General features: G+C 53.7%; 1 protein-coding gene across 1 annotated transcript; it reads right to left on the reverse strand.

Moving 5' to 3' along the window:
* Positions 1-241: 241 nt before the first annotated feature.
* LPIN3 (lipin 3) lies at positions 242-8,324 on the reverse strand (the record flags this gene model as incomplete). The annotated part of the gene is made up of 19 exons (XM_083873194.1): positions 242-353; positions 464-567; positions 659-770; positions 1,052-1,204; positions 2,128-2,214; positions 2,368-2,516; positions 2,757-2,886; positions 3,035-3,096; positions 3,657-3,749; positions 3,835-3,904; positions 4,087-4,180; positions 4,263-4,414; positions 4,535-4,598; positions 5,229-5,445; positions 5,819-5,939; positions 6,377-6,478; positions 6,693-6,928; positions 7,696-7,791; positions 8,133-8,324. The coding sequence occupies 19 exons, from the start codon at positions 8,322-8,324 to the stop codon at positions 242-244; spliced, it is 2,346 nt and encodes a 781-aa protein (XP_083729320.1).
* Between the last annotated feature and the right edge of the window lie 3,372 nt (positions 8,325-11,696).

The raw sequence follows: 11,696 nt of genomic DNA on the forward strand, positions 1-11,696 counted from the left end.
ACCAGAAGACACTCAGCTTTCAGGAATTTATATTCAGCAACTGCAGTTTTTCTAGTCAGAGCTCCCTCTCACACTCTGTCTTCCGGCTAAGGGGTGTCATATTAAAATTGCAAAATGCCCAAACAGCCAACAGGGAGGATGAGGTGCACCTGGAGCATTTAGTCCTGGCAAAGAACATGCAGGAGAGCTGTGGCTCAGGTCTCCACTGGGATGGGGTTAGGGCAAGCAATCCAAGACAACATCAGGCAGTGGAATAGGCAAAGTGGCTGTAGTCTGGGAACGCCAGAGCAGCACTCTTCCTCTGTCCCACAGGAGGGAAGAAGACCTCCACCAGCTCCAACAGCCGCTCGTACCTGTGGGGTAAGAAAGAAGTTACATTGAGGTCATTGGGTGTTTGTTTGATGCTTCTCTGCATCAAAGCCAGGTCATCCCAAGGATGCTGAGGAGTAAATACTTTGCTTACGTTGACTTTTGGTCCTTTGTGAGCTCCTGGATCAGCTCTCCCTTGGGGTTTACTGTGAATATGCGGCTCTCTGGCAGCCCCACTTGCTTGTAAGCGTAGACATCCTGCCCAAGGAAGGCCAGCACAGGATGAGAGCTGCAGGAAGGCAGCACCACCCAGCCTGAGCCCTCCCTGCACACCTGGAGACCCACTCACGTTGGGCCTGTTCCCAAAGCCCGCGTAGAAGGGACTCTTTGTAGCAAACAGTTTTCGGATGTCTGTCAAGCAGGTGACCTTGAACACCTCTGGCTTCTTCTCAATCACCTCCCTGAAGCACAAGAGACACGGTCACAGTGGCATCAGCTGGCCAGGACTGTGGGCACCAAACCTGTCTGGGGCTCAGGGAAGTGATTTGTGTTTCAGTGCATCAGAAGCTTCACTGTGAAGCTCCAGCAAGGTCAGGCATTTCCCCCGCTGCTGCCTCCCATGAAAGGCATTGTGCACCAAGGAGGGCAGAGCAGTTTAAGGCCGGGACATCCCTCAGGGTCAAGCTGGGGCACCCCCTTGTGCTGTGCCCAGGGATACAGGAAGTGCAGGAAAAGACAGTACCTGTGGAAGGCAGACAAGAGGCTACTGGGGGAAAGCAGCATGGGGCCCATGGGGAGGCCACAGCCTTGCTCATTGACCCATTTGAGATAGCCTTTGGTGATGTCAGCCATGCCAATAGCCCTGGCCGAGCAGTAGAGGAACTTGTAGCCATTCCTAGAGAGAACACAGGGAGCCCCTCTGAGCTGTGGCCTGGGCCAGGCATTCTCTTGCTCCAAGGAGGAAGAGGCAGCCAAGTACCTGGCCTTAGACCAAATCTTATTCCAGTAAACAAGGTGGTCCCACAAAGAACATGAATCCCTAATCTGGAAACCCAGACTAAGCCAAATCCCCATCTGCCTCACATTGGGAGTCCCTGCACCACTCTCCATGCTCCTCCCAGCAGCCACACACCCACCCAGCCCAGCTGCACAGCACCCATTGCAGCTCAGCACCCTCACACAGCACTGCCACCCCACAGCACTGCCTGTCAATCGTGGAGGGCTGTACCCAAGCCTTGCTGACGCCCGGGGACAGCTCGGCAGAGGTGGTTCCGGGTGCCCAGAGGAAGCCGAGGTGCTGGTAGAGTCCCTGCAATTCCCGGGAATGCATCGCTCCCTGGGGCCAGAACGAGCCATCCACGGGCCTACAGTGCCTCTCAGTGGCCACAGGGGCCAGGTTCCAAGCTGAAGGCTCCGCAGAGACTCGCTGCTCGTGTCACCCTTCGCAGGCGAGTCCCCTGGGCTGTGGGAAGGATTGCTGGGTGCCCAGAGAGGTACCAGCACTGCAGTGCTGGGGACACCCCTTCCACCACTCTCAGGTGTGACCTTAGGTGGTCTTGTCTCCTTTGTTGCTCAGCTATATCTCCCCAGCAAATCCTGCACTGACACACACTCCTTCCAGGGAAGGTAATGCCAGCATCTGCTCTCAGGGGACCCTCTCCTTTCACCCCTGAACATCATGTAGGTAGTGCAGCCAGCATCAGCACCACTGACAGCAGATAGTGCAGCTCTCTGGGCCTGCATCAGCGAGTAAGAAGCCCTGACTTTGACTCCATTAGCTTCCCACTTCCCCTTGGCCTCAGCTGATGCAATACCTACAGGTGGATTTTGTGGAAGAGTTTAACAATCCCACGGTGAGTCCAGTCTTTACCCAGTTGCGGCAAGATGTGTCCAAGAGCATCTGATCTAAAAGGAAAGGAGGTCGGGTTAGTGTCATCCAACCTGGTGAGTATCCCTCCCACCCCAGTGGGGTTGGTGCTCCCTTCTGCCTGCTTATGTGAGCCTTTAAAGGAAACTTTCCCATAATAAGGATTTTGGGGTGGGAGAAAGGCCTTTTACTTGGTGATGGTGCCATCGATGTCTGAGATCACCACTTTTTCGTTCCAGTTCCACAGGTAGATGGTGGCCTCACAGCGGCACGTGCCCTGGTACTGAGTTGTCACGCTGAATGCCACCTCGTTGGGGCCATCCTGCAGATTCAACCTTCCCTGGGGCAGAGGGGCAGCAAAAGTGTAACACCAGCACCAATTCACACCACTGCAATGCTTGCCAGAGGCCAGACTGCCACCCAGCCAGGCCAGAGATCCCAAGGCTCTACAGGGTGGCCAACAAGGCAAAATATTTGGATGTTCTATGAAAACACGAGGTCAGGAGTAGAGAAATCCCTGTTTAAGGGTTGTCTTACCCCTACACACGTGGACAGTGAAGACGGAGGAATAAATACATACAATTTGTGCGGAGGAGAGCCGCAGGGATTTCTTGTAGGTTTGTAGAGGTTTCTGAGCAGAGGCTTCTACTGCCAACGTATCCCCAGGGTGCTGGGGCTCACTGTCACTGGATGACTCCTTTTCCTCCTGCCTACACAAAGAAGGGAAGGGGTCAGCCAGAGTCTTTCAAAAGCTTTCTACCCTCTTTTATCAGGCAAACTTGGGAATAATTAGTTAGATAGGAGAAGAGACTAGGAGCATACAGATTCCTCAAGGTGACCTGGGAGGGAGGCACTCACCTCTGCTGAGCACGGTTACGTTGCCGTGTTCGCATGCTGGCTTTCCCTGGACTCGGCTGCTGCTGCAGGCAGAGAGAGGTGTGCTGGGTTTTTGCTAATTTTCTTCACAGTGACTAGTATGGGGCTGTGTTCTGGATTTGGGCTCAACACAGTGTTGATAACAGAGATGTTTCTGTTATTGCTGAGGACTGCTTGCACAGAGCTAAGAGTAAGAGCAGGGGCTGCTTTGCTTTTTTTCCAGTTAAAACAGCAATGCCAAAAGAGGTATCACTGCAGTGCCTGCCTTCACAGGGAAACTGCAGGTGGAAGAGGAAACACAGCCTGGTACTCTGGTGGGGCAAGGACACCAGCAAGCACATGTGGTGCCCAGGGACCTGGCATGATGTGCACAAGGCAGGAGGTCTCACCACTACAAGGTCCACATTACTGCATTACCAGGTGTTGCTCTGCTGTTCAGGCATTAACAGACCAAAGGGGATAGGTAGCAATCTTAAGAAGTCATCTCATCAGGTCCTGGATGTCCTCATGGCCAACCTCAGGCCATTCCCAGGACCCTGCCAGTCAGCAGAATGATGCCTGTCCCCTGGGGACATGGTTGTCATATCCACTGCTGCAAACATACCCCCTCTGTTGGGAATTCTCTCCTCCTCCAGGAGAACCAAGGCCTTCTGTCTCTCTTGGGCGTCTTCTCCTTTACCAATTCTTCAATGATGCTCTATGAACATGGCAGAACATGGGATGAGGTCAGTCCTCAGCCCAGGCCCTGCTGAGAATCATAGCCAGTAAATGTGTCCACTGACCTCAGGAATGTTCCTCTGGAAAGCCTGCAGGGCCAGGACTATGGGACCAGCCACTTCCCAGTTGTAATACCTGGAAAAAGCAAGAGGAATGGGCACATCACCATCCTGCAGCATGGCCAGGCCCCAGACTGTACTTCGGTATACAATCATGCTCTGGGATGGGGTCACATTCCTACAGGAGGGTTTCCACAGGGACAAATGGACAAAAATGTCCATTGTGGGATGAAGCAGCAGGAAGAGAAGGCCACTCACTTCTTGTTGATCATTATCACCAGGTTTGGGTCACTGACAAGCCTTGGATTCTCAGCAAACTGCTGGTAGGAAACCATGTGTTCCATGAACTTCTCTGGTGGGACAGAGGCTGTGTCATGCCATTGGAGGATAGAAAGGATTTCAGGGCTGTAGATTCCCCCTCCCCTCCTACCTACCATGAGAGATCTGCCTGTTGCCCCTGAGGCCCCCACACAGTGACAGGGCAACTGTGGGCATTGAGTCAGAGTCCATGGGGCTGTTAGCAGGCAAGGTGGATGGCAGAGGGTTGCTGGGGTCTGTCACAGGCCTCAAACTCTGCTCTGTGTCACTGTCAGCAAGGGAAGAAACAGTGGTGACATCAGACAATAGCTTTACACATACCTCCATCCTTTGTGCCAGAGGAATTGCTCAAAAATGTCTGAGCTTGGCCAGCTTGGGCAGCTCATACCTCTTGTGGAAACAGAGAGCCACTGGCTGGCTGTCCTGCTTGGAGAGGTCTTCCACATACATGGCTGTGGGACCCAAGTGAGGACTTTCGATGGATTCTCAATGCATAGACAGAAGAGAGAGATCTTAGTTGAATCACCTTTCCAATCACCCCAGAGAAAGCCAACATCAGTTTCTTCAATCCTATCCATGTACCATACAAACAGGGCAGCCATTTTCCTACTGGAAAAACTGCTGTAAGTCAACAGCTACAGGAGTGCCTCAAGATACCTGCACTAGCATGATCCTTAAATACACTGTGAAGGGGGCATATAAATGCTTCTCTGGAATCTTCCTGGACTTTGCAAGCTCAGGATGAAGACTTAAGTCATGTCAGGTACTGTCAGATACTTGAAATTAAGGTATGGCCTGTACTGCTGAGAAATCTTCTAAGTATGCAAAAGCAGAGACATTGAAGGATGGACTTCAGGGAACATAAGGCAAGAAAGCCTTCCTGGGAGCTGGGTGGTCACTGAAAGGTAGATACCTAATGGATGTCTCTTCAAAGCAAAGGAGCTGGTAGCATACAGAGAAGCCAAGCAAACACACCTGGAAGTCATGGAGTCACACTGAAGGAACAACCCAGGTGCTCATCTGAGTCAGACACATCTGCAGGTTCAAACACCACTCCAAGCAGCCCCAGTCACCCCCCTTACCTTGCCTCCTCTGCCTCTCCAGCTGGGACTCGGGGCCTTCTGAGTCTGCCTGCCTTGGAGCAGTGGCTCCCTCAAAGGGCTCCACATCTGCCTGAACCTCTGGCACAGCATTCACATCTCCCTTCTGTTTCTCTTGTGGGACTGAATAGGCCCCCAAAAATCTGTTTGCCCTGACAGCATGGAGGATGTCCTTCAGCCTGGAGATGCTATTCCCAGCCTGGGGTGCAACCGTTGGCTCAGTTACAGGCACAGCCAAGGAACAGGGTATGCCCTGTGGTTCTGCTGGGCTTGAATCCCTTCCCAGATGTTCAGAAGTGGCAACAAGAGGGGTTGCCTCATCCCCTAGGACTGGTGTCGCAGAGGTGGTGGTTGCTGCAGGAGCAATGCTCTTTGTGGACTTGGCTGGTTTAACTCGCACAAATTTATTCACCTCAAGGAAAGCAGAACAACAGGTCTGAGGATGGGAAGTTGCCCAAAGCATCCCACAGAAGAGGACAACTTCCCTAAGGCTGCCTGGCCACAGCCTCCTCTACTTTCTGCAGGTCTTTTGGACACCCATTCCCAGCAAAAGAGCAAGAACAGAGACTCACCTGAGGGAGCTTCCCCCAGATCCACTTCAGATGGGATTCAGCCCCCACAGCAAAACTTTCCTGTGGTTTGATCTCCAGTTCAGAATCACTTTTGGGGGAAGATTGATGGGTTGGCATGACACTGCAGGAAGAGAAGGTGATGTGGGCCTTCACCTATACTTACAACTCCATGCTCTCCTATCAGTGCAAGAACATTTAGGACCAAAAACCATGTAACGCTGGTTTCCCATAAAGTCATTTCTACCCTAATAAGACTGTCACTCCCAAAGGGCCAAGACCTACAGAAGCTGAGGCTCAAGGAAGGGAAGTGCTATGCCAGCAGTTGCCCAGAGCAGCTCATCAGCAAATAGCCCTGTGCACACAGGCTTCTCACACCTGTGACCATGGCCACAAGTGTCCCTTGTGGTCTCTGAGCTTTCAGAGCCACACCAGATCAGGCTAGGAAAACTCTCCTCTCCTGACACCTCCAAGTGACTTCTCCATACTTCCTTCCCTCCCATGGGGCACGTGCCCTGCTCTCACCAGAGCTGAGCAGAACACCTTGGCTCTGCCCATTACCTGTCCACTGCGAGCAGTTCCCCATCGGAGTACGGGCGTACCTCTTGGGACTGCAACAACCCAGTTCCTTCAGGATCAGCAAAGGATGAACATGCTGCACCACTGCAAAGGAGGAAAGAGAGGCAACTTGTGTTACTCTCAAGCAGCAGTCTCCTCTCCAGAAAGCCAGCAATACTCAGCTTCACCATTGCCCCTGGCTTTCTATTCCACAGGAGGCTGGGCTTCAACTTGCAAATAGTTTCAGTACTGCTGGGCATCACCAAACGAACCCAGAGACTTGACTACTGCATCACTCTGCCCAGATCAAGCAGCTCACCTCAGGGCTGGCAGCTCAGGTGGCTTCTTTATGGTCATCTCACTTTCACTCTCACCATTGCTGTCAGAATCGAAGTCCAACACCAACTTCTTCTTGGGCCTTCTCTTGCGTCGCCTCCTCTTGGGCAGGATTACTCCAGTGCCAGTGACCTCCAGCCCACGGGAGGATGGAAAAGAATAATTTGAGGTCCGCTTCTTGGAGATGGGGGATGTGCAGAGGTAGGAGGGGATGCTGCCCTGGAAGAGGGATGAGGAATAGCCCATCAGCTCTCTCCAGCACACTCCTTTTCAGCATAGCAGCTCTTTGCTGTCGATGGAGCATACTATGGAACAGCACAACCAACACCACTGAGCCCTCAGCTCAGGGCTGGTTTTGTGGCCTGGCCTAAAAGGAAATGATTTGTACCTACAGCATGTGAATAAGAGAACATTAGGGTGATCCAGCCACAAGCTAAAGACATCTTTAACACAGGCAAGGAGAAACAGGCAGGAGATGGCACCACAAGACCAGAATTACAAAGGCTGCAAATGGGCTTTGACTCCAGAGCCCTTTCCTGTTTCCAAATCCAGCCCAAGCCAGCAGTGACCACAAGTCTGCCTGAGGAGAGAACTGGCAGGATTTCTGGAAGCCACAACTAGTCGAATCCCACTTCCCATTGGAGCAGGCAGCCTGCCACAGCATCTGTCTCATTCTCATCCCTGTCACAAGATCCCCCCCAGGGGCCAAGCTCCAAGATATCCACCTGTTTGGCCAGCAGCCATGCCCATTGATGGAGACCAGTCTGAGATGCAGATATTTGGTCTAATACTTCCTCAGGGTGCTCCACCACGTGGGTTGCAAGGTCCTTTGAGCAGGAACCTTTCCAGACACAGAAAACATCAGACAGGACAACGGAGTCACTCTGGGGAAGAGCAGCATTCCAAACCTGGTCATTCCACCTCAACCCTGCACTTCCAGGTAGTCACACTAGGACAGAGACATGCAGCACCTCCTTATAACCAACCTCATACTCCTCTGACTCCTCGACAAAGAAGGCCTCTCCATTGTCTCCCAGCTTCATGTGCAGATCCACAGGCTCTCCGTTGATTTCAATGTCAACCTAGCAAGGGACAGAAGCAGCCTGTCCATCTGAACCTCTCTCATCCACTGGAGTACAGGGGCACTTCCAGGCGGAGGGGATGGGTTGAAGGTGCTCACAGGGCTGACAGACACACAATCTTTAAGGCAAGGGACCTCTCCCAATTTTCCTGGAGAGAACATTCCTCCCTGGAAATGGATGGGCTCCATCTGGGGGCATCCCCACAAAAACTTGGCAAGCACCCCTTTCACTGGGCTCCCATTCCCCTCAAAGAACGTCATTCCATAACCTGTGGGTTACAGAAGATCCTGGGTCTGGAGACACTGGAAAGGAAGGGCAGCCCCAGGGCAGGCGCCACTCACCACCTTCTCCTTGGAGCGCAGCACTCCCAGCTTCCCAAAGCGCACATGGAACGGGGAGCACTTGAAGGAGTTGTCGGGCTGCCTCACCACCACCACATCGATGGAGCCCGACAGGGTGGCCGAGTTCAGATCCTGGTACAGCTCCTTCATTGTGCCCAAGACGCTCTCAGCCAGCTGACCCACATAGTTCATGGTTTGAGACTGCAAGTGAGAGACAAGAATAGACCCAGGTAGGGGAAGAGAACTCCAGCAACAAAAGGCAATGTGAGTTTACTGTAGGAGAGTCATGTCATGGCTGCAACACAGCCCCATCATGGGGACAGGTAAGCCTCTAGAGAAACTGAGGCAAACACCTGAGGGCCTTGATGAAGATCAGTCAAGGCATCTCTGAGCACCAGAAAACAGGACAGAAGCCAGAGCATGAGTTACTGCATCCAGCTTTGGAGAAGGGATGCCCTTGGCATTGGGATACACCATCACATTTGCTCCTTGAGAAGGCAAATACAACCTCACAGCAACACCACACAGTCAAGCTGTCAACATCCCATTCAAACAAGAATTGGGCTGGCAGGAGACCTCCCATCCTGCACTGTCCTTAGAAATTCCCAAACAACTCATGGCAGAGAGGTGGGAAGTCCAAGCTGCTCCATACACCACACACTCACTTTGAATAAAATCCAAACGTAACATTTCCCACCCAGAGGGAAAGGCACCCCACTTAAACATTGCAGAATTGGCCACACATGGCTCTTGTACAAGTCAGAACTCTTGTGTTGGGCAGCATAGCCAGGTGATGGTGTGGTGTCCTCAGCACAGCCCTCAGTGCACACTCAACCCAAAGGGTGGTTGGAGGAAGTTGGTTTCTTACCCAAAGGGACGATGACAGGCATGTACCACGCCACAAGCCCTCTGCCCCAGCAGGTCCCCAGCCTCTCCGAGCTGTTTTGCATAAGCTCAGCCGTGTCCCATCCCCAAACATCTCTCCTGGAAGGCAGTCTGAGTGGGCAGACATGGTTCCTGCTCCATGCCCCATCCCCCACTTCTCCCTGGCAGCCAGGGCTAAGCCCAAATCCCAGATCCTCTCTGGAGAATGACAGCAGGGAAGTGCTAGCCAGCTCCCGAAGCTTCGGTGGCTCCATCAGCTGTGCTGTGAGCGGGGCCCGGATCACGGGGCCGCTCACCAACCTGCTGAGCCCAGCTTTCCCAGGCATTGCTGCAGGGCGGGCAGCCCTCCAGCTGCCTTCCCTGCTGTGCCTCAGGGCCTGGCAGCAAACGGGAGACAGCTCCTCTCTGCGCACAGGGGCAGTTTTGGAGAGGAGGAATGATCAGACTGACCCTGATGCTCCCCGGGCAGCGCTGATGAGCTTCCAGTTGAGATATACACTGACACAGACCTGAAAAGTGCATAGGGAAAGTCCTGGACAGAGAAATCCCGTAGGATTTGGGGTGGGGGCTTGGAAATTATTCCCAGATATGATGCACTGAGCACCACCTTCATGGTGAATGCAGGGTGCAAGAGCTCAACATAACACTGCAGCCACACAGCAAAACAGGTGCCAGGGCCACATCCCCTCTGCAGGGTCACTGTCCCCCCCTGCCTCAAGGGGCAGCTGCCCCCACTCCAAGCATCTCATTGCTGGGGACTGCATGGCTATGGTACAGTTTTCAGCTCACTGAATTTAATTCCCTATGGGCCTCACCCAGGATGGCTGGAGGGAGGCAGGGAATGGAGAGAAAAAGACTTTTCTCTGCAGGCCTCGGCCCCACCACGGATGGAGCAGGCCCATTAGGGAGGTGAAAGATGGGTTATGGTCTGGAGAGAGATTAATAGGCAGACAGGGCAAGAGAAATGGTCTTCAAGTTGTATTCAATAAATAAATCCTCTAGCGGAATGGGGCATCTCTAGCCCTCAGCCCCTAAACCATCTGGGATCACAGCCCTCCATCATGCAGCCCTTGTGGAGGACGAAGGGGACAGTCCTCCCCAGCCAACAGCTCACATCAACCTCCGGACTCAAAGATCTGCCCAAAATAAACCAGGTGCTTTTCTGTCACCAGTCTGTTTGCTCCTGGGCCCCCCTGGCAGCGCACACCCTGCCCACATCCACATGGACACTGCCGTGCGTCACATGCCGCAAACCCACAGCACCTTCCCCGTTACCCGGGCAGCTGCTGAGGCCCAGCACCTCCAGAACTTCGGGGCAAAACTGAACCCCAGGGGTTGCTCTGCCGGCAGCAGCGCTCACCCTCAGCTCCTCCTCGCCCTGCTGCTTCCTTCCTCTCACCGGAGCGAGGGCAGGGCCGGTTCCCCGAGCAGCCCCGGGCTGTGCTCCCGCCCGGCCTGTGAGGGCCCGGCAGGCCGGCCGTGCCCCTGGGCTGGCCCGGGGCTCATCCACGGCCCCTTTGCTCCTGCAGCCCCGGCCGCAGCTGCCTTGTGCCCGTGCAGAGCCTTCCTCCTCCAGCCCACCGCCCTGCAAGGACACCGTGAGGCCTTAATGAGGCACAAAGGGCGGCCAAAGCCCAGGGGCTCCTCTGCCCTGCATCACCTCCATAGGGTGATCACCTCCCAAGAGGGCACGATGAAGGGAAAGCACATAAAAGTAGACACTTTAGGAAAATTGATGCTCTCCAGATCTCACAGAGCTTGAGAACAGTGGGGAACTGATGTGGGAATAGCTGGATGAACTCAAGTGAGGAACTGAGGCAGTGGGTGGTTTTATTTGTGGCCCTGAAAAAAGTGCATTGACTCCCACCATGCTGTAACTCCAGGGCAGGGATGTGGCTGGTGTGGGCTCTGTCCTGTATTTATCTGACTCCTGTGCTGGGTTTTGGAGTGATGGGGATTGAGTGGTGGCATTTTAGGGATGGCAGCTCTCCAACACATCACTCCTGGAGCTGACATTGTGCTGTGAGGGCAGGGAAGTGCCAAAGCTGGAGGGTGGCTGCTTAGGACATCTTTAGTCCCTGAGAAGAAGGATCCAAAGATTGTTGGTCCCAGCTGATGGGTTGATCTGCAGAGATGCCACAGCTCCCAGGCAAGCCCTGTTGGCACCCAGTGCCTCACTTTCCTCAGCTATATTTATGGTAATTGCAGGCACAGAGATCCCCCTGTGCCTGTCCAGTGCCAAGCATGGCCTGGGGACAAGATCCCAGCCCCAAAATGGGAACTCTCCTGAAGGCTGTGACAAATCTCCTGAGGAATTAAGCTTATTTTCCAGCAGCTTAGTCTTCTGAGAGCTCTGCCCCTCGGTGAAATTGGACTAAAAGCAGTTATTGTGCGTGGCCTGGCATGGCTGTGGTCCCTGAGGAGGGTGGGCTGGCACTGCAGGGCAGGCGACTGTCACCAAAGCCCACAGCCCACGGCCAGGTCACCGGGCACTTCTGCCCAGCAGGGAAGGAATCTGATGGAACTTCCATCAAGACGCCTTGGGTGTGACACTTCAAGTGATGTCCTTACACTGGTGCTTGCTGATGCCACTGGAGTGGGTCTCACCCAGGGCAGGGGGCTACATCCTGCAAGCCCTGAGGGTGTAACACAAACCCCAGGGCTGGAACAGACAACCAA

Source organism: Zosterops lateralis, assembly GCF_965231275.1.
Source record: "Zosterops lateralis genome assembly, chromosome: 16".
Classification (NCBI taxonomy): Eukaryota; Metazoa; Chordata; class Aves; order Passeriformes; family Zosteropidae; genus Zosterops; species Zosterops lateralis.